The sequence below is a fragment of the Corvus brachyrhynchos genome, unplaced genomic scaffold (assembly GCF_000691975.1).
Source record: "Corvus brachyrhynchos isolate BGI_N302 unplaced genomic scaffold, ASM69197v1 scaffold62, whole genome shotgun sequence".
NCBI lineage: Eukaryota > Metazoa > Chordata > Aves > Passeriformes > Corvidae > Corvus > Corvus brachyrhynchos.
In genome coordinates, this window is record NW_008236629.1 from 1,248,467 (window position 1) to 1,271,621 (window position 23,155).

Sequence of the window (23,155 nt, forward strand, 5' to 3'; positions counted from 1 at the left end):
TCCCTAATCTTCCCTGATATGATAAAGCCATTGACTAAACACCTGCCCTTCTGTAAATGAAAGGGCTCTAAAAAAAAAAATCTATGCATTATTATTTATTCTTATGTTACTTCTAAAGAAACCAAAAAATGTCCTGTTAACTCAGGATATCTGCAATAGCAGCTGCAGAATAGTCAAACATTCTGATAGCAGCACATTTAAATCATTGCACCTCACATTAATGACAGTGTTTCCATATTTACCAAGCAGTGAGCTTTCAGACTAATGACCCAAACACACACTTAACTAAAAGATTACCTTTGTTGCCAAATAACCTGTAAGATTTTAAGAAGCAAAAAAATAATAAACTCCCCTCCATATATTTAAACCAAAAATAGAAGCCTGTAGCTGTTTACTGACCCTCTCTCCAATCTGGGTTTGGTCCCCGTGAGGCAGAATGTCAATATCAGGCTGGAGGGAACAAGCATCAATTACTGCTTTGTACCTGTGGAAACAAAAAAGGCAACAAAATCCACACAGATACTGCTGGAGAAGCACATTTCCTACCTGCAGAGGAACAAAACTTAACCAGCTGGAAAAAATCACATGGTGGAAAACATATTTGTTAGCTACTAATTGTTCTAATGGGATCTCTCTCAATCACAGGCAAGTAAGTAATATTTCAGCTAAGAAAAAGGATCTTAGGTCAGCTTCCCAAATAAAAATGTTAAATAGTTAAAGCCAGGAAAAACAAACGTAACTTCTTCCAAGGTATATTGCTACTTTTTAGCAGTTGTTTTTCATGCCTAGGGCCTTTATTTCTTGTTTCAATATCCAAGGATGACAGAAAAAAAATGAGTATAGGATGCAAATACATAGTCAACCACTTTTTTTAAGGGTGGGGGAATGGAATACCAGCAATTGATTGTAAATATTTTACAACATCTGGTGGGCATTTATACTGAATAAAAAGGCAGTCCATTAATTCTTTACAAACAACACTCCCACTTCCAAACAGGTGATGTCCTTCCAGGAGAGGAAAACTAGTCAACCAGGTGTGAGAATACTGCATGCTAAACAAACATGGTCCTTGGAAATGAAAACATTTGTACACTTGAGTTCAAGTGAGACAAACCCTGTCCCTTGTGTCACTCAGGAAAAACATGGTCAAAGGGGGAGATTGTCACATTCAGGCAGGTGCAATAGGTTTGTTCCTACAGGGAGATGGGCACTCATGTGTGACTCACATGACCCCAATATTTATGGAAAAGGGGAGTAAAACACAACAGTGCTGGAACCTGTTACCTCTGTTTGTTAAAAGAGCTTTCGAATGTGATATTCTCTTCCACTGTGGCGTTGAGCAGCCAAGGCTTCTGCGATGCATAAGCTACTGCGCCTCTTTTCCTGGGGAAAAAACCAAACACAAGAGTTCCCAGCTTACCAGTGCAACTGGTGCTTTTGGAAACCATTTTCTTGTAAATGAAGAAACTAGTAATAAATCTTGAAGAATATTTAATTTCTTTCTTTAGGACAATTTCCATCAAGGAAATACATAAACTAATAAATTTCCAAGAGAATACTGAAACTGTTTACCCAACTGAATTTCCCTTTGTTCCCTCTTTTCCAAAGTGGGGTTTGGAGAGTCTAGCTTAATAAAGCTGCCTCTAGAGCAGAGTGGGTGTTAGGAAGAAAATTACCAAAGACTGAATCCCAGCTCTGTTTGGATAAATGAATAAAAAAATTTAATTGTGTAGCAGATCACTAGCTAGGCAACACATTTCAGGAGGGACACTGTAGAAAGATATTTTTCAAGTATTTGAAAAAGATCCAAACAACTCCACATATGCACAAAGGCAATTCCCTCTATCTAGAATGGGAATTATTTTTCCCATTCTAAGAAAAGAACTAGAGTTAGAAAGAAAATGAGTACATTATTCTATGCCTATAAAGGCAAGAAAAGAGAACACGGACAAAAAAAATCTGCTAAATTTCCCCCAGTGAAATGGCCCTCAATGTACCATCAGAAGGGACAATTTACCAGCGACAGTCAACAGGATGTCACTTACCATGCACGTATTATTTAATAGAAATAATTATTATTATTATTATTGCTATTTAAAAAGGGAAGTATCTGCCCACTAGAAAATTTGTGCTTTTGTTGTCTGTGATGCATTAAGGATCCCAGTAATTTAATAGAAATAATTATTATTACTATTATTGCTATTTAAAAAGGAAAGTATCTGCCTACTAGAGAATTTGTGCTTTTGTTGTCTGTGATGCATTAAGGACCCCAGTAAGGCAGAGCTGGGAGAAAGGGAACAACTCTTATCAGAGCAACTGATACTGTTGGAAAACTCATTGGTATACCAGCCTTTCTCCAGAAAAGGGCCAAAAGGGGATCATATGCCTAAAAGCATATCTGTTTTCTTCCTAGCTCTGAGCTAATCCAATAAAAAGACAGGACCTCTCACCCCAAACGTGGCCTTTGTCTGCTAGACAGCCATTATGGCAGCCTATTTCTAGTTGGACCTGAAAGCAATTCAAACTATGACTTGACAAAGTACATTTTATTTATCTTTATAGGTTAAGGTCATTTGCCCTGCTCATTTTTTTTAAGGTTTTACCAAGCTTGTTTAGAAACCAAGATAGGATCCAATTTTTATTGATGACCTGAAAAAACACACAATTCCACTCTTCTGCTAACATGCTTCCAAGTTGAAATTTATGATGGTTCACTAGAATTCAATTATGCTTTATGTATTTTCTTTACTGGAAAATGAAAGAGAAATAGCAAAACAAAAGAAAAAAAAGACAGAAAATATCCCTTAGGCAGCCCAGGCTGCAGCTCCAAAATCTAATTCAAAGAGCATTCAGGTCTGCCTCAAGAGAGAAGCATTTTTTCAATTAGTATGAAATTTTCATCCCAATAATTGAGAAAAAAATTGCTCTGAGCATTCCAAGGTGAAGATATATTCCCTTCCCCTCCTTTTCATTGCTTGAAACTGTGCCTTTGCAGCTCTTAATTCTCAATGTGACCAAAAAGTTACTGCTAATTTAGTTTTTGAAAAATAGCAGCAAAGTTTTGAGGAAAAAGCTTTTACAACTTTTGCACAAAGTGTTCTTTGGTTGAGTGAAGATATGGGCCCTGGCAATGTGATGCACTCCATGCTGAGAACCAGAACAATGTCTGGGAATACCACTTGCAGTTGGATTACATTCTGCTTTTAGGACATCAGTGAGAATTCATTACTGCAAGGAACTTGGCAACAAGCAATGAGCTTGCCAAAACTGATTACAGACTGAGGATTTAGGAAGTTCCTCTAAATTAATCCTAATTGCAAACTGACACTACGATGACATATCAGATCATATTTTGACATAAACAAAAAGCTTGAAAGTGCTTGCAAACTTCTTTTTCACATATATGAAATCTATTGCATGTCCACAGTACTGCTCACAGTAAAGAGACAATCTAACAATTGTTACTGAAACTGTGAGAAACTTGTGGCTAAAAATCTAGAGAACAAAATATTCTGCCATGAAGTGTGCAAGACTTGCTCTGAAAATCTGCCTTGAACATACATAAGGTTTCAGAGTTTTAGGACTGAATGCAAACCAATGGCTTAGCAGACAAAGGCATACAAGGGATTTATTCAGTGGGTGGAAGTGATTGCTTCCTGTCCCCAGACTGCATAAATAACCACGTGTTTTCATCAATGGAGTGTATGTTTTCCCCTCTGATAACACAACAGACTAACCATAGGCTCTTAATTATCACAGAAATGCAGACAGAAAAATTCAGCCTTGCAATAAATAAGGACAACCTTCCCTGAACTCCCTGGAGACTATGAGCTTTGTCTAATACAGAATCAAGCTGGTTTACCAATTATGAATGAGATTAGTTCATCAGAAACAACAGTGTCAAAAGAAACAACATTCACTTCTTTACAGCGCAGGTGACCAAGCAACAGAACAGATTGTCCAGAGAGGTTGTGGAGTCTCCCTCACTGGAGATACTCAAGAACCATCTGGACACAGTCCTGTGCAATGTGCTCTGGGATAGCCCTGCTTGAGCAGGGAGGTTGGGCCAGATGACCTCCTGTGGTCCCTTCAACCTTACTCTTTCAGTGATTCTGTGATTTTGCAAAGACAGATTATTAAGTTTAAACAATCTCTACTTTCACATTTCATTTTATCATCCAGGAGGCCCACTACATCAAGGTCAATTAAAATACAACTAGTTAAGGGACATTCATATATGCATCTCAGTGCCTTAATAAACCTACCAAATCTGAAATGTTGGCAATTATTAAAAGAAAATAAATGCAATGGAGTTAGGATTATGATGATAGAGGAAATAATACATTGCAAAGCCTTTCCTGTGTGTTTTGGGATTGCTGACTACAGTTTTATCTTGATAATTTTGCACAATTCATTAACTTCTACTATCACTCAAATTCAAATGTTCTCCAGATATGAGAGAAATGTGTACTGTTCTGTATTATCACTGCATATGCAAAAAATATGCTTCTTGTATTTTCAGCCTGATGGAAGGCATTGGAGCATTCCAGTATTGCCAGTCCTGAGCATTCAGGAAGAAGTCTTTCTGCCATTATTAAACTTCAAGAGTCACTTGCTTGTTTTTATTTTAAATCTTGCAGTAGCTGCATACAGAGACATCCTGTTTGTCTTCTAAGGGGAAACATTAAACTCATTAAGAGCAGAGACTGCTGAACAATGTTCACAGAGTTACAGAATGACTGAGGTTGGAAGGGACCTCTGGAGCTTCCCCATTAGTTTTTAAAATGTTGTACCTGAATTCCATGTCAACAGGAGATTCTTTCTCTGGGCTGTGGAAAACAAACACAAGGGTTTAAAAATAAATTAAATTCTTTCAGACAGTGCAAGTAACATCACTATGCTATAATTAAAAATACAACAAAATGACTGCATAATAGAAATACAGCTCTTTTTATCCTAAAACTCTGCACTATGTGATATTGACCTAAAAAATGTATAGTTAAAGCCTCAGTCTTGAGAAGTGCTAAACAACCTTTGTAGAAAGCCTTCAACACCTATGAGCAAATGCTCAAGACCTCAAAAGACTTTGGCCCAAAATACTCTCTCTTCTGAGAACACCAAAAACGTTCTACAGGATGTGAGTGCAACAAAACCACCAGAGATATTCTTACAGCACTTAACTTAAAACTTACAGATTCCCAGAACATATGACAATGTAGGTAATTGTTTCATCCAGTCTAATATTCTTTCCTACTTTTTAATGCTCTTGCCATACTGTTGTGCATGTTATCTCACCCTTTGCCATCCAATTCCATAGGAGTTTCAAACATGTGAATGTCTAATTCTGATCATACTTCTTTTGTATCTTAATGGGTTCAAATGGTTTCCCTTCAACTTGACCCAGAAATTTCAGTCTCTCTTAACACAGCAAGGACTGTGAGATTTCGAAGTATCCTTTACCATGAGGCTTAGACATGAGGTACAGGAAACTCCCTCTTATACTACACACAGATGGGAGCAGCAGTTTTGCAGGACTCAGTCTGACAACCAGGCAACAAGTCTGAGAAATAAGGTAAATGAGAGAGAAGAAGCTGGAAAACCTAAAGAAAAGGCAGTGGAACAGCTGGAGAATCACAGAACCAAGAAAATATTCTGGTCAGTAAAAGCCATGCAATTTAGATTAAGTCAAGGAAAGAGAGGCCATATGGCACTGCTGATTTCAATAGCAAAGTTCTCACTGAGTCCAACAGGAACAGGATCATCACTTTTACAGGGTTCACCATTCTGGAGGTTTGTGCCTGCCTCAAAGTCAGAAAGCTTTATTCTCAGTTGATTTGGTAGATATTCCCAAAATCCAAGGTAAGCTATGTTAATCAGGTAAAAATAATTTCTGTGCCAACAGGTGCACTAATCTCTTACTCTCCACACTTCTGTGTGTGCCTGAAGAATGGTAGGTGAGAAAATAAACTTATGACAGGATGTAAAAAAATGAAGAGAAGGGTAATGGGGAGAATTTGCTTTAATAAATGAAACCTTTAAATACTTGATACTATTTTTCCAAGTGCAGCATAATCTGGTTCAGAACTTTAGAGAAAAATTTTCAAAGACATATCAAGATAAAATTTTCGAAGTCTCCAAATGGCAATGCTTTCATAACAGAAATCCAACTCTTATTTTCATATCTTGCATAAGTGGTTTCAAAAGTTGTATCCTGAGATAATGCTGTTAAAATATCACTGATTTTCAGAATTCTGACTCTTAATCTTAAGAACAGATTTAGAAACCTTTGGTTTTTTCTACTGCAATTGATTTAGCAGGAAAACCAGTAACTGCATACAGTACCATACCTGAAATCTTCTCCCGTCTCACTGTCAGAAGTGCAGCTGCATCACAAACAGAAAGCAAAGACTGTTTACTTAAGTGAGCACAAACAATCCACCCCAGAAAGAAAAACTATTAAATTCCACTTAGTGCACAGGCTGCAAACATTACTTATCACAGGGCTGCAGTGCAGCATCTGTTCCTTCTACACAAACTGGCTTGATTTCATCAGGCAAAAAGATTTGGTGGCCCTTTTTTTCCTTATAGACATTAATTCGACTCAACAAATAAAATCACCTTCACCCTGCTCTAGAGATGATAGCAGAACTGAGAAGTCCTGCTGTGACAAGGATGCAGTTCCATTAAGAAAAGCTGATTTTCTGGAAAAACAAAATAATAATTTGTGATATTGGCTTTTTTCCATGACAGTAACCACACCTTTGCTGCATATAACAGGTTAGTGTGAGCCCCACATCCCACCTTCAGTTGCCACATACTCTGTCGTGTGTCAGCCAGATCCTTGGGGTGAGGTGCCCGTGTTAATGTGGGCAGGTCCAAGGGACAGACAGGTTGTGTTTTTGCTATTTTTGAACGTCTACAAAGATGTTCAGATTTCTTTTGACAGGATGACTGGGCATACTTATTACTGATGCTAAATTCAGTTCCATTCAAAAGAGTGAAAAATCTGTGTGTCAAATGACATAAACAAAATCAAGAAGGAACAAAGTCTTTCATGCTTTAAAGAGGACAATCTCATTAACTTTATGCCAACACAATTTGCTTATAAATATCCAGGAGAGAAAACCATACCTGCAGATTAAAAGGTTGGTTTGAGACACTTCCATAAAGTTTACACATGATAAGCAATGACCATATCTAAATCAAATTTACAATTTGAGAGCACCAGCCAGCCATTAGTATCTTTACTCCAAAGGTCTGTGTACTGAACAAAGCTTTTCAACAGCAAACTCACACTCCACTGGTCTTTAGTGACCATGTGAACTCAGTGGCCCCTTCTCCAAAAACGCATGAGCCTGTTCCATATGATTAAGTAGAAACACATTCTTTACAGGAACTATTGATAGGCTGAAAGAGAAGATACCTTTTCCAGCCCTTCCATGCACAACACAAGGACCCTGAACCAACTGTGTATCAATTCTCTGATCTCTGTTTCTGCTCTGTAGCTGGAAAACAATTATTCTCCATTTGGAGTTTTAGCCCAAACTTCTCAACCCACTTTTTCCCACTTTGTTTTATCCCTCCTTTCCCCCTTTTCCTGCATACTCTTGGCAATTAAGGATGCCTTGATCTCCTACCAGTGCTGAAATGCCAAAGTAACATGTTTGATAATGAGGTCTAGATCTAATTTGTCAAGGTATTTTAGATGTTTAATGATGCAAACATGAGCCTACTGAGATTTTCAAGTCTTTTCAAGACAGATCTTAATTTCCCACTTGAATAAAATTGAATATCTGCACATTCCTGTATTTTTAAATTTTGTAACATGTATTTTTAAAAATCAATTTACTTCCAAGGCATAAAAACTTGAATTTTTTTAAATTTGATAAAAACAGTCACAAGATGAAAACCTACTCTTAACAACCTTAAACCTCTATCTTCCTTCACATTATAAGGACTCAAGATTCACATGCAAGAATGTATGTCCTGTTTAAAACAAATGACATAATTACGTTTGAGCAAAGTATTTCTCAATTAGGTCTGTTTTCTGGTGTTATTTACTCCAACAAGACTTGATTTGGGACTATCAGAAGTGAGATGCTGCCCAGAAGAAATTAGCATGGCATATACTGTAATTATTTACTCAAAACCAGGTAAAATCATTACCATTTACTACCTGTGCAGAATGTAAATAACTATTTCTCTGTTTTTGTTAAATCCCTAACCATATTATAAAAGATTTATACTGAGATGCCCTCAGCCTGCTTTGGACAAGAGGCATTAATCTGAGCTGGATCTTCTGGACACACACTGTAACACAAACAACCAAAAAAATCACAAATGAGCCATGGCTCACTTCTGATTATCTCCCTCCTTGCCCAGGAATAAATTACATGACTTTTTAAGGGTTTGAAACAAATAATTTTTATAAGAAACAAGCAAAGATGATATGCAGTTAATACTGTTTTATTCATAAAGCATGGGGGCAAAGAGTAGGGAAATGACTTGTTATCCATTAGACCAAAGGAAGGGCCAGGAAGAGCATCCTGATTTCCTGAGCACTGAGTGACATGTCAGCAGGATACATCCTTCATCTTCATAGCTATGACCTTGGAGGAAGGGAAGGGGAAGGCAATTTGTATGAACTAATTCAGGTCTATTCTGTAACATGAATGACCGAAGCCAAGCATTCCCAAAGAAAGAGCTGTAACAAGGAACTTACTGATTTGGCTGACACTTCTCATTGCCTGAGCTGAGCCCTGCTGATTACTTGATAAGACTACTCTCCTTGAACCTGGGATAAGGTTGCATGTTCCTGGTCAGGCATTAGTATTTTCTTATCAAATTAAGGGAGCTTTCATCTGATAGCTTTACAACACAGGTGTGCAGCCCACACTGGCTGCATCCATCACTCTGAATAGGCCACTGCACCTGGCAGCAGCTCTGAAAGATGAGACAACACATAATCTGTCCCAGTGCAGCCAGCACTTACAGCACTCAGATTGTTTCAGCCACAAGTCCCTTTCTACATATCTGGCAGATAGCAGAGCAAATGTGATAACAACTGAATTTCACCTTGTGATACTTTGGCACATGTAGAAGACATGAAAAGCAGTTCTGACCTTTCCACTGTTGCGAAGCACATACTTCTAAACAAGTGCTATTTAAAAGCCCAGCACAGTTTCTGATCAGAAACAACATGTCATCTGTTTTAGTTTACCATCAGACATTCAAATTACACTTCTTAATCATGTTATGTCATCTGTAAAAAATTACAGCCTTGCTGAAATGAAATTAGTTCACCTAATAAGGTTGCAGGGATTCTGTATGGTTCCTCACCATGGTCTGATTTTCTGCTTAGGGAAGTATATTCTCATGGATAGATCACCACATTCTGGAACTTTGGCTTCTGTTCTTGTTTGCCTCACTAGCTGAAAGGGTCACCTTCTTATGTTTCATTTTCCCCACCTATAAAATAGACAACCTTCCTTCCTTCCTTGTAATATTGCTATAAAAGCATGTGCAATTCTGAGTAGTATGACTAGCACGAGGGCTGGATATAAATCATAGCTCTTTACAAACACTCAAGGAATTTAGAGAACTGCTCCACAAAATCACTGCAGAATCCACTGTGTAACAATGAAACTCCGTCCATCAGAGTATGTGGATTAGATTTATAGGTGCCCTGTTTTTCCTTCATTCCCAATCAGTTGGAAATAAAATTAACTGTTTTTCTAGGTTCTTCTGCAATTTGTTGAGATTTACCTACAAATAATCACAGCCCAATGGGCAAAGTGCATGGGTATGAAGTCTGGTACTGTGAAATAAACAGGCCAAAAATGTTCACACACATCGATAAACTGTGTTTTAGAGATGGCAGGAATTTACTGGAAACCACATACAGGAGCTGCAATTTATTTTACCATCTGTCACCTTGCCTCAGGGTCAAGAGAACAAGTGCCAACAGAAGCTGTTGGAGTTCAGTACTATTTTTTTCCTTCCCATCAAGGCCAGTCCAGAAGTTAGACACAAGTGGAATCTCTAAGTGGCTATCAGAGTCCAGGTGCTGTGTCCCCTTGGGAAAGGAGGGAAGGACACGACTGACTCACTCCTGTCAGACCAGGCAGGATGCACTGGGGAGGACTCTGAGGTCACTGCCACTTGAAAGACACTCTTCAAATTCTCAGGCATTAGCCTGGTGCTGGGATGGAGCACACATCTGAGCCAGGCACTGCTCCTAGTGAGCCAGTACCTCTTTATAGCTCCATGCAAAGACACAAGCTCAGGCCTGGAAGTGCAAACAGCATTCTGTAGCAGCGCAACACCTCAAGCAAATTAATTCTGATTCCAGATGAGTTACAATTTCACTCAGCTTATGTTGCTGGAGTGCAGAATGCCCAAGAATGGTTGCCCATTCCTGTTAATGGAATGGACAGCTTGTTTCACGCTGGCTGGGGATTCTTGCTGATGTGAGGGTAAGTTTTTTTCTTGACTGTGTATCTAGAAAATCCCTAACTCCACAAGTTCCCAGAATAGATTTTGGGCTTTTTCTGCATTACCACTCTAGTCAAGCTGAATTTTAAACGAAACTAGAATTTTAAATTAAATGCCCCTACCTGCTCCAGGATATGTTCCCAGAGATCTTCTGCATCTCACCAAGTATGGCCAGCAAGAGAGATGACTTACCACAGCCCACCTGTCCTACAATCATTGTTAGCTGACCTGTGAGAGAGGAAGGTATACACAAGATTATGATGTGCCAAATACTTATGGAAAAACATCTTATTCTGTTTATCTGATGTAATTTTGTACCTTGAGGGATTCGGATATCAATATTGGACAATGCTGGAGGACCTTCAGGTGTCCAAGTGAAAAATCCATTTGTGATCTATACCAAGATGGGGAGAAAAGACAAACAGAAACCCAGCTTTAGAACTCACTTTTTTTCCCCAACATCAGAGACACTTCTTTTTTCCTTACACTGAGCACAGGAACAGAGTTAGCCTTTGCCCAGTGCAGGAAATAGATCTTCAAGGGAATGACTTTGTAAAGGACTGTACTTCCATGGGCAGAAACCTCTAAAAACAAACAAGCACTATTAGACTATTAGAAGATTATTGAGAATTCATGAGGGAGAAAAAAATTGCCATTTAGCATTTCCCTTGTATTTATAAGGTGGGTACATGTAATAAGTGAAATGATTACAACACAATTAAATTACATACATGCCCAGTTTGCTCTCTGCAGAGCCCTGAATGTCTCACTCGATACACAGTGCAGCTTATACAGCAATTACACCATCCATATTCCAAGCAGACCTGCAGAACCTTCCATGAAATTAGATGTTGCTGCCCATTACAGCATTTTCCTCTGTATTTCTGACATGATTCTCAGACAATCTAGGTTTTGCTAGATACAGAAATTGCTTCACTGGAATAGACTAAAACCAGGAAACAAAGCCTGATCAGACTTTAAATGGCGATTTCCATGGATACTGTGGAAAACAAGGAAGGGGAGACAATTTTAAAAGGCCTACATTCATACAGGACCCTCTTCTCTCACTCTTTCAGAGCCACTCAAGCCTTCAATGCCTTTCAGCTATGCAAAGTACAATAATTTTTCATCTAAGAAGAGTGGAAGGGGACACTTTTATCACACCCTTGAGAAAAACTGATACTCCTATCTTGAGCAAAAGCAAGCGTGGTGTTCCTCCCTCTGGATTACCAAAGGCAGCCAGAGGATCCTCTGTCAACTAATGCCCCTTCCTGGGCAAGGAGCTGCAGACAGAGTACCTGCACAAGTCCCCTGACCCAGGGGCCGCTGGTGACAGTGGTGTCAGCAGATGGAGCCAAAGATTATCCCTGGGCGTAGCTTTCTGCTCAAGCCTTATAAATACTGTCCTTACAGATACTACTGCACTGGCCTCTCCTTTGTGACTAACTCCTCTGCTGTCACTCGAGGCTGTCTTTTGACCCAACACTGCCCCCAAAACCCTCTTTCAAACATTCCTCTTATTTTCCTGGAAGTCTGTTCAAGAACGATCCTGCACCAATTCAGCATGCCTAAAAAAAACCTGAAAGCATTACCAGTTGTCCTACTTAGTCCCATGAAACTGAATTATTCATCCTCTTTTGCTGGAAATGCAAATGTAATAGCAGACTTCCTAAATAAACAGCTTCATCACTATAACAACCATCAGGATTTTTATTGCTTCTGGCCATTTCCACAGCAAATCAAGAGCATCAGTCTTCAAAGTGGCATGGGTAATTGTAATTTTTTTCTTCCAATAAGTTAGGTCTTTGGGAGTTAGTTTTTAATTTCATCTGGGGAAAGGCCACTAGGAATTCCAAAAGAGGAAGGGAAGATCTGTGATGACATTATTTTGGGAATATCTAGAACAAATTCTTTTCAATTTTCTTCATCCCGTTATGCTATACAGACCCTGGAAATAGAAGAAAGAGTCTGGCATACATAAAAGGTTGGGCCAGATGATCTTTTGAGGTTCCTTCCAACCTAGGCTGTTCTATCTTTTGAGTTAAGAGTTTTGGACCTGAGAACAGGGTAATGATTGAAACACTTGAAACAGCAAAAGGCTGGGTGAAATCTAGAGGAATAATTGCAACTAATCACAACCTAGAGATTAGTAGTTAATTCTTAAAAAGGAAGACAGACAAGAAAGGTGGAGGTTAATCTCTGACAAGTGCACAAGTGTCTGACAGTTCACACCAAACTCTGGTTCTTGAACTTGAAACTGCCATCAGAATACAAAAGTGACTATTAGTGAGCTAATATAAGTGTTATTAGAGTGACCTTCATATCACCTTTACACAAAAATCATCTGCTTCTGTGATGTTAATGGGTCTTCTTGTGTGAGAGCTGTAATTGTTCCAGTCCTCCCTGGCAGGCCTCTTGCGGTTCACAACCTTGAGTGGCTGTGCAAAATCAGAAAGACAGAAATAAGCACTAATTGGTGGCAGCATCAGCAAAATGTCCTAGGCCCTAGCAACCTTAGTGTGAACAATACAGTTCAGGGTATTAAAATAGAGGTTTTGCAATTGCAAGAAATAATCAGTAGGAAATGGAGAAGTGAAAAATTTATTCTGAGTACAAACTACTGCAGCCACTTCACTGGCAATGAGACAGCTTTACTCACCACTGCCTGGTACTTGCTGTGATTATCTGCGCTTCTTAGCTCTGAGGATTTATCATGTTCTTCTCCAATTTCTTCACTTGACAGGAATTCACTCAGTTTCTGCACACTGAAAGGGAAAAAACCACAATTCACACTTCAACCTTGGAAGTAAAACTTTTGTTCACTGCAATGTTTATTACAGAGCATCCCTTCTGGTGCTTCAGCTGCTGTCTGCTGCACAGTTTGTTTTTCTTGTTTTGTTACAGGTATATGAAAATGTGCAATGGGAAGTTACTGCAAGGAAGTTTTCAAAACCTGTCCTGTTGCCTATTAACAGTGATGATTTTTTAACAGTTTGTGCTGACGTTCCTCAAGTCTTGTCTCTTCTGACACGACCAGAGAGATCTCACACAAAGGTTTTTTCAGGCACTTGGTGGGACACAGAAGGACTACAACTGTGACTTGTTTTAAAGCCACTCACCCAAGCAGAATTAATGTCATTCATGCTGAACAAGTGTGGCCCAGCCAGTCTTACTGAACAGTCTTATCAACACTGGCTGGCAGTCTGATGAAAGCTGTACACTGTGAGCCAAATTCAACCAGCTGTGGTGAAATATTATTTGCATAAGGTAACCAGATAAAGGAATATACTTTAACAGAATAGTATTCAACAGATGAGATATAAAAGGAATTCTGACAACCAGCAACAAAGAAGGCGGCATAAAATTTTCACTAGCTGCTTTAAGATTTAATTAGCTAAGAGATGATGTGCCTTTATTAAGACATTTAACAGGGCATCAATTTTATCTCTGTACCTGAGTTTATAAAATGTATGTCTAATCTACTTAAAGGGACAGCAAATGAAATTTGTGAAAGAATTGGATTGAATCATGAACTCAACATCAAAGGAGCTCAATTAGCTGGAAATAAGTTAACTATCAGTCTTCAAAACGATAAAGTGCCAGAAGGCCTTGGGTTCCTAAAAATAAATTTATGGACAAGAGCTGAAAAAATTGATTTTAATCTTTAGCCTAAGCTAAGTGGGGAGAAAGAGGCAAACAAGGCCACTGAAGCATTGTGATATGTGGTGATCTGTTAGGAGGCCAACCTTAAAAAATAAAAATAAACTCATCAGCATTTATTTTGCATTTCACTGCCAGGGGTTTCTTCTTTAAAAAGAGACTTAGTTTCCTCTTAGAAGCTTGTGAGATCCCCCACTGATGGCAAAATGTTGTTGTATCCAGGCATTACAGCACTGCCTGAGGCAGACTCCCTGTACAGTTAACACTTGTCCTGCAAGCAGAGATCAAAGTCACCTGGGGACTCCCTAGGACAGAACTGGTTCTACAGTTTTTCTGTCAACCTGCCGGATTGCTAATGGCAGCTGAGGACTGACATCAGTGAATCTCTTAGTGCATTCAGTGAAGGGAACTTAAGTACAGCAGGTACTACAATCTAAACAACAGAAAGGGGGAGAATAACTATTTGGGATGGGATAAGAGGAATAATTAATTTGGGATCAATTTTGGGTCAGAATTCCTTAATGGGAAGGTCTTTTATCTCAAAGGAAGTGATTAGAAGCTCCATTGCTAGAGATATTTATATCTATTTGCATAAAGCTCTGAAAAACTGGGCTAGGAATCCTACCCTTTTTATTCAGTGAACCAGACAGTTAAAAGGACACTTCGAATGTCTTTACATGGACCAAATGATGGTTTAGATGCTGCTCATATGGATTTGATATACAGCTGCACCTATACTCTCTGTATGAAAATTACACAAATATTTAAGAAATTGCTCTAAAGATAGAAGGAGCAGACAGAGAAGTCCCCCATGTGTCTGCTCCAGGGTCTAGAGGGGTAGGAAGAGAAGACAGCAAACATTCTCAGGCCATGCATATCCAAACAAGACTATATATTAAGCCATCCAACAACTTGATTTTATTCTCTAGTTGTGTGTCCAGGTGCCTGTACTCTCTGCAAACCCCTGCCCAATGCTCTGCATAATTCTGGAATCACTGCTCCTGAGGCAATTACTGAAGAAACACAGTAGAGCTGTGAGAAAATCTTGTGTTAGAGGCAAGAGCTCTTATTTCAGGACACCAGACTGTTCTAAACTCTTCAAGAATAGAAAAAGGACATTCTCTGCGGAGCTCTTGCTGACAGCTCAATTTCAGTATTCCAGTATCTCCACAGGGGAACTTATTTTTAAGCCATAGAACAGACATATTGATTCAAACATGGTTATTTGCACAGCTGACTGGAAAGGTGGTTTGATATTAAACCCAGTAAGATACATAATGCCACTCTTGCTGCTTAACCTTTGCTGATTGAAAATTGTACACTGCACAATGTCCCCAAAGACTCACATTGAAGAAGTACATCAATTAGCTGCTCAGTTTTAATTTTCAATGGCAGAAGCACTCCACATATTAAAGAAACCCCAAAGCACCACTTTTCAAAGAGGTATCAGAATTTGTCACCTTCCTAAAGACTTTGAAGTTGCCCCTCTCAGAAGCAGACACCCAAGTCCATAACTTGAAAAGTTTTCAGGGGTCCTACATGGAACAGCTTTAAATCTGTCAATCACACAGTGGTTCTGAGTGTCAATGACAATTCATAGGGATACTTTGCAACTGGGGACATGTGTAATGATTAAAGATACCAATGAGGTTTTTGGTCAATATTACTGTCCTTGATAGCATCTGGCATCAGAGACTGTAGCCAACATTAAAAGAGCAGGGTTTGTGAAGTGCCTGAGATGCAAAGCCAGTAACACCCTCTTACTATCCTTTACATGCTGGTTTCACTGCTGAATCATCTTCTGCTCCACTTAGTCCCTGTCACTACAGGAGAAGCTGTCTTTACACACTTGCTAAAACCAGTAAGAATATCTCAGCCTAAAGAAAGCTGAAATATAACTCTGCCAAGTTAGGTCACCTTTACCTGACCAGCTACTTATTAGCAAGAAAGTGTAACAGCAGGACACAGTTACAGCAAGCAAACAATAGCTGTGCTCAATCCGCGCAAACTCGACCGTCTGCTTTTGAACATTTACTAAACTATTTAAGCAAGCACATCTCTGCATGGGTTGCAAATTCCTGGCACATGATTCCAAAATATTGATCTGAAGAATGAGGCACTCTAGACAGAGTAGCACCACCAGCACTACGGAGCAATGCACTCTGGAACACTACCTGGGTGATACAGACAGCCAGGAAGGCAAGGATCATGTCAGCTTTGATACAGAGTTTGATTCCTGTCCGCACCACAAATGGCAGGGCAACAGCCTGCCAACAAGAAGGTATCTACAGAATAACCCATGAAGAACTCCCAGCTAGCAACAATTAATACTTGGCCGATACTAATTGCTTTCAAATTGTTCCTGTGGCATTAACAGACACAATTCATTTGCAAAGAAATCCTTAGACAAGCCAAAGTAAATGCCTGCTGGTAGTAGGCAGTGTCAGTGTGGGCTCCCAGACGCTTTGCTGGCTGTAATCTTTGCACAACAATTTGCCATGGCTCTAGGGACTACCACAGTGGCTGCAAAACATTTCCTGCCAGCTGCTGATGCTCTCAGATTTCACACTCCTTAGGAGAGAGGACACAGCTGTGACTTTGCACTGTCAGGGAATTTTCAAACACTGAAGGCAATCTCAGCCTCATGCTGTAGTCTCCTTTCCATCTCCAAAGCAACACAAAGATAATTAAGCAAGGGCTGGTGTCCAGTATCTGTCCCATAGTTTAAATAAGCTCCTCAGACAGCTTCATTGCTGCATTGGAGGTCATAAAGTTGTCCTAATGAAGAAAGAAGCCCAAACGCTGCCTCTCCTATCAGTCAGGTAGAGTTATACTGCATATGAAAAAGCATTAGGAGGTTTTCTCAATAATCTGTTGATACTCAAAATCCCCAGTGAAACAGCAATTCTACTGGTTGTTGTTTGGTTAGCTTTTGAACACTCAAACTAACATGTTCATCAGAAAGTAAAAATTCATCAAGTCTGGATTAGACATTTAGTCATGAACTTACTGTGACTCTTAAAAGGGATTTTTAAGGTTTTTTGTTTGCTTGTTTCAGTCTAACTCTGCCATAACAGGCAGCCTCTCAGGCAAAGGCTGAAAAACAAGAGATACACACTGAAACATGTCCTTCTGTGATTGCCTTTTACCCTTCTACATGCTTGATGGAGGAGGGGGGAAAGGTTGGGAAGCAGTTTACGCGAACAGACAAAAAAATCATCATGCTGTTTCTAAAGCTGCAATTGTAAAATGAGCAAAATTCTCAGAAACTGGATAGGTGGTAGCAAAGATATTAATTTTATAGTTCTCACCTTACTAATGCTTTGACAGTGGATCTAACCACACTTGAGAGCAGGAACAACGGAGACACAAGGATATGAAACAGGGAGAGGGAGGCAAATGCCACTGATGGGGAGAAGTCAGCCTTTCTTGTCAGATGAGCATGGACAACAAATGTCTACAAAGAGACAAACATCATTGTCAGTGCTTTGCCATAAAGAAGGAAACAGATTTCATATTTCACAAGCATTTCATTTACAGAATCCTTATTCATACTCTCTTAACAGTTTGGGGAAGTGCTGTGTGATCTGGGCTGCTTCTGGTCCCAGAAGGCAAGTGGGCATTTTCCATACTCTCCCAGAGGAACTGCAAATGTGTAGCAGGTTTGCATCCCATTCTCCTTCCTCAATTCCACATCACTTATACTTGAAAATGCAGTCTTAATCAACACTATTTAGAAAAGTCCATACTTACTATAAGTACAGCTGCAATTGGTATTGCTGCATTCATAAAGACTGTGAAGGAAAACACATAGGAACACTTAGAAACAATTTTCATTCAGACGTGCTAAAAGCTAAAATACTACTAGCACTGCTTTACAACGGTATTTTCCAGGCTCTTACTGTCTGTCCCCTCTATCACAACCCGAGGATATTATTTAATCACCACCTTTTCAATTTGACCTTCACTCAACTTTATTTCACGTAAGTAAACTACACAGAGAAAGAATATAGACTCTAGAGCTAAAACAGAACACAAGCATTGGTACGGGTATAACAGAAGAACACTAGCCACTTCTTTTGTGTTTAAACTGTGCCTGTCCTTTTCTCCTACCAGATAGAGCAACGTTCAAATAGTAAAAGCTCTCCCCAGTTACTTCATCTGAAGTGTCATTGTTTGACACCCCTGGTTGACTGTTTTGCCATCCTTTTCTTGGCATAAACTGCTGAAGGACTTTATATAGTGTCAGGTATTTCTCTTGCCTACATTTAGATGATCTTTAATGAATCCTCTAACATATTCATGAACTCTGTACTCATGCTTATATAAAATAGCTGAGTTACTGCACAGAGCCCTAATTCCTTGTCAGAGAGGAGAATTTGAAAATATAAGTACGTTAGTGTATGTAATTGCAAAATAAAAGCTTAGGCTTTGAAAGACTAACATGTCTTGAAGTCTAGAAATGCGTAGTTTACACCTCACCCAAGTTTAAAAAACCTGTATTTTTCTGAGGAAAGTGTTCTTGCTGTGTTGGAATACAAAGCAGCCTCTCATGTCTCCTCAATGGTTCTACAACCCGACCAGTTTTCACACTTTGTATCAACTCAAGGTAGTTACAGCACAGAAATTGCAAAGAAGGGAAACTTGCTGCCTGCAACTCTGTCCTTCCAAATGCCATTAAATCCTTGCCTTTGCAACGTGCCTTTGAGACCACTGCAGTACACGGGTTTGCTTTTAGGAATGAATCTGGTGAGAGAATCTAGCAAAGCTGATAAACTTCTCAGAGACAGATCCCGCTCTTCTCCTGCCCACAGTACAAGATCATACCTGTCAAATATGAAGCTGGATGGAATAAATATCCTGTAGGGTTGGCAAAGCCTTCTGCAGTTCAGCCATCTAAACTACTTGGTGGTTCCCAAGAAGCTGATCTGAATTTTGCTATTATGTGAGATCACCAGTAGATACAAGGACTTCAAACTTCTTTCAACCAAAAAAATAAGAGCCTTTGGAATTTGGGGGTTGTTTTCCTTTTTAAAAAATGTATTTATTTTTTCAATTATGCAAGTGTCCAGAATAATAAAATGTTTTCTAAAATAACTCCATTTTGCAGCTAAGAGTTTAATTAGATTTAGTCAAAAGGACTTTGTTACTGGAAAAAGGCAGACTAAAAACTGGGAATGTTGAGTTGGTTCTCAACATTTTAGTAACAGTAACCACTGTTATTTTCCTGTGAGAAAGCCTGAAGTTATTTTGCTTCTGACAGATTAGGCGAAAAATTACAGAAGTAGGAAAACCACTCTTTTCTTTCTCTGTCTTTCCTGAGTTTTAATGTACTAAATACTGTAAAGATGACACCCAACTTTGATTCTGGTGGGGGCATTTCATTAAAATATAGGAAGAGCTAATTTCTATAATAGCTCTTTTACTACACATGAACAATTTCATGTACATATAGCCTGGATCCTGGCACAGGGGTGAGGCACACGAGATCCAGTTTCCATGTGGTCTTGCAATTGAATTTTCTTGTGGTCTAGCCAACACTGCCCTGAAACTTGTAGGTATATTTTCTGTAATCCAATGCAAATCTATTCCTTATGAATAAAATAGCTCCAACCCCATTCTTTATTTTTGTTAATAGCTTTGTGTACTTAGAAAAGAATTCCAGACTCTATTCAACACTCTGTTAAAAGAACTATATATAAAAATCTCTTTTCTGCTTTTTTAGTGTTCTAGCAACTGTCTGCCTTCCTCTAGATCACAAACACATAAAATCTTGGTCCTCTACTGCCTTTTAATTTTTTTTTCTTAAAGAAATTAAATCATGTGTTCACTCTAATATTAGCTAACATGTTTTGGGCTGATTATGCCTCTCATTCTAATTATACTTATGGCTAGAGAAAAGAGCAAATTCTCCTGTATTTATATTCCCTTTTTAGTCTGCAAAAGTGCAAGTTTGTAAAGATAAGTGTAATTTCTGCTAAAGTCTGAAGGTGTAAGGAACTCCCAGGCTGAAACAATAAGAACCTTTATAAGGTCAAAATTATAAGCACCATTAACATAAAGCTGCACTGCTTTACCCAAAGCTGAGCAGTTAACTCCTGTGTACACATAATACAAAATAAGAATGCAATTGCAAACTTGTTCCAAGAAGCATCAGTAAATACTTAAAGTGTTTCTAATAATACAGACTCTTATGTCATTGCTTCACAGAATAATCGTTACTCCTGGGATGAATCCACTTTTCCTAGCTGTTACAAATGACATTGTGAGGATTTAAAATCCAATAAGCCTTCACAGCCCTACAGCTGAACCCTTGGCCCTGACTCTAAAGAGATTTTAATGCCACATGAAGCCCTGCAGACAAAGGGAACCCACCTATGCTGACCTGAGTGTAAGACAGAGTTTCTGGTCTCACAGCCTGCAGCTAAATTTTGTTTTATGTCAAAGCAGAAACTCCTCTCCAAGCCCACAGTGCTTAGGATCACCAGAGAGAAATTCTGGTCTCAGAAGTCAATGAATACCTCATTTTAATGTCACTTAAATTCAGTGGGATCACGATCTTTCCCTTAGAGTGCATTACCTATGTGATTACAAAGACTAGGATTCCTTACTATTCCAGAAGGTATTTGTACACGCACCTTGTAGCACTCAAAAACTTCTTGCTAAAATTTTCCATTTCATTAATATCTCACAGATTATATATTCTTCAGTGTGACTTTACTGATTATTTCTAAATATTACAGTAACAATTATATAGGTATTGCATATAATCTTCTCAGATATAGAGTTCAATTTGCTGTAGGTCTTTTTAGAAGCACCATAAAGTCTTAAAGCAGCTTGAAAAATAACAGGAAGGGAAAGAGTCTGGATACAGAATGATGAAATTGCCAGGATGCTCATATTTTTCTTTCCAGGATATAGAAATGGTTTTAAGAATCACTTATTTTAACAAGAAATCCAAGTTTTGAGTAAGAACATGTAAGTCTGTTGGAGCTTCAGTGCAAAGACAATGCCTGTCACATATTATTTGTATGCTCTGAATTGTGCAAAATGCAGAAAAAACCTGAACAAATAAACTTCAACATCAGCTTCCTTTTGAATGCTGTGTTCTAGAAGAGAATATTGCCGGCTAAATACAGTCTGTGAAACATTTGTCCCTTAAAAGCTTTTCTCCAGAAAAAGTCAATTCTATGCAGCAGTGCTTTTCTCTTTTAGGCATACTTCCCATACAAGCAAAGTTCTACTGAATTAAATGGAGGGTCTGACTGGATGGAAAGTGAGGAGTATGGATCAAAGCCTAAAGCAACTGAAATAATCTCGACAGAGAAATGGTAAACTCATTAGTATCTAATAATTCAGTAGCACTTAGCTGAGCAGTGAGTTATAATGAAGGAACTTACTGGATATGGAGGTATAAAGGGCAAAAGACTTGAGGCTAGTCATTTCTTTTTGTCTGGTTTCCTCCACACTGCTGTGAAATATGTGCTCCCAAGCATAGAGTTTAAGGAGCTTAATGCCTCGAAGCATCTCATTTGTCTTCTTCAGTCTCTCATTGGAGTACTCCTGCAACATTTACACACACATTTACCTGAAGAATACAACAAAAACATCTGTTCCCTAGGCATAAGGATGACACAAAAATTGTAAGCAGCTCCCTTGCACAGAGCAGACATTTCTACCACAAACAGCACTGCTCCCATCTGCAGGAATTTCTAGGTGACACTGTATGTTGGGATGCTGTGGGGACGAATGCTGTCCACACTTCTGGAAGGGTGCATACTGTTGATGGGAAGGAATTCCTTTTCACACAGGAAGATGCACAAATAATTCTCATTACTACCCATGATCTGTGGTGGAAGAGATTTCAGCAAGCTCTGGCTCCATTACAAGCTCCTGTGGCTTCCTTGGCAGTGCAATACTTGCTGAAAGGGGGAATAAAGTTCAGAGCAGCTGGGCATGGGAATTCCAATGAACCAAGGTAACTTTTTCAGCAGTGATGCAGGTGATTCGAATTATAGACAAGCCAAGTGAGGGATCAAGGAACAGCTTGTGACATAGCAGACCTTTAGGCTCCCCAGTTGAGGCATGCACTGTGGAAGTTAGGACTGCACAGGGTTTGTTTAAATAAATCAGTTTGATAGATTTCCACACCTGGGGTCTGAGTCTGGACACAGCATTCCTACTTCTTTCCCTTTGGACAGCTTGCCCTGCACAACTTGCTTATTTGTGCATTGTCCAAAGCTAATTCAGTCAATGACTACTGACCATTTACATTTGTAAGTTAGAAGGTTTTCATGTTCTTTTTGCTCTTAGGGAACCATGCTTGTTGAAAAATATAAACCCCCAAAAATAGGTTTTTACTGCTTACACTTATAATCTCACATTTTTGAACGTGGCATTCTTGAACATTACTAAAGGTCTGAGAAGGAATTCTGGGTCAACATCCATGGTGAGCTTTGTAATTCCAAGCACAGACCAATGCATAATTACCAGATATGATATTTATATAACCAATGAGTTTAAAGACACTTACCAACGTGCTTCTCTGGGCCTGTGAGAGTTTTGTTGCTACAAAGTACTGAACAGGTGCAAGGACTATGATTACTGCTGCTCCAATTAAGGCACTGATTCCAAGAAGGTAATAGAGCAAAAGAACTCCTACAATTATCTGTTGGGAGAAAAGAAGGTGAGGGAAATATTTTGGCTTCACTTGGGGTATGCAGAGACAATGTTCAACCAACAGCAGCTGCAGTTACACGCACCCCAAATGTCACAAGTTCAGCATTGCTGGTACAGCCAACGTGATCCGCCACGGCTTCTCTCAGAGACCCAGACACCCAGCCAGGGCTCCTCCCCAGCCTGTGCATTCTCTGTATTTCTGTTTCTGAACTTCTCCCCGTTATGCACAGTAAAAGAAGGTTGCACAGGTTTGTATATCTTCTATAATTTAACTCTCAAAGCTATTTAAAAGAACTTTATTTAAAAATATATAAATTAGTAA

The 23,155-nt window shown here is 39.1% G+C and overlaps 1 protein-coding gene across 2 annotated transcripts in view; it reads right to left on the reverse strand.

The window, feature by feature from the left end:
- Nucleotides 1–23,155, reverse strand: part of ABCC8 (ATP binding cassette subfamily C member 8) — a 73,150-nt gene that overhangs the window by 25,677 nt on the left and 24,318 nt on the right. Inside the window, exons 8-19 of one of the 2 annotated variants that reach the window (XM_017726594.1) lie at nucleotides 22,688–22,822; nucleotides 21,555–21,717; nucleotides 17,908–17,948; nucleotides 17,466–17,611; nucleotides 13,154–13,259; nucleotides 12,822–12,932; nucleotides 10,813–10,888; nucleotides 10,617–10,722; nucleotides 6,348–6,383; nucleotides 4,794–4,829; nucleotides 1,285–1,383; nucleotides 400–484 (exon numbers count right to left, since the gene is read on the reverse strand). In XM_017726594.1, coding sequence (XP_017582083.1) covers nucleotides 400–484; nucleotides 1,285–1,383; nucleotides 4,794–4,829; nucleotides 6,348–6,383; nucleotides 10,617–10,722; nucleotides 10,813–10,888; nucleotides 12,822–12,932; nucleotides 13,154–13,259; nucleotides 17,466–17,611; nucleotides 17,908–17,948; nucleotides 21,555–21,717; nucleotides 22,688–22,822 — 1,140 coding nt within the window. The remainder of the gene's footprint in view (nucleotides 1–399; nucleotides 485–1,284; nucleotides 1,384–4,793; nucleotides 4,830–6,347; nucleotides 6,384–10,616; nucleotides 10,723–10,812; nucleotides 10,889–12,821; nucleotides 12,933–13,153; nucleotides 13,260–17,465; nucleotides 17,612–17,907; nucleotides 17,949–21,554; nucleotides 21,718–22,687; nucleotides 22,823–23,155) is intronic. The other variant, XM_017726595.1, reaches the window with a different exon arrangement.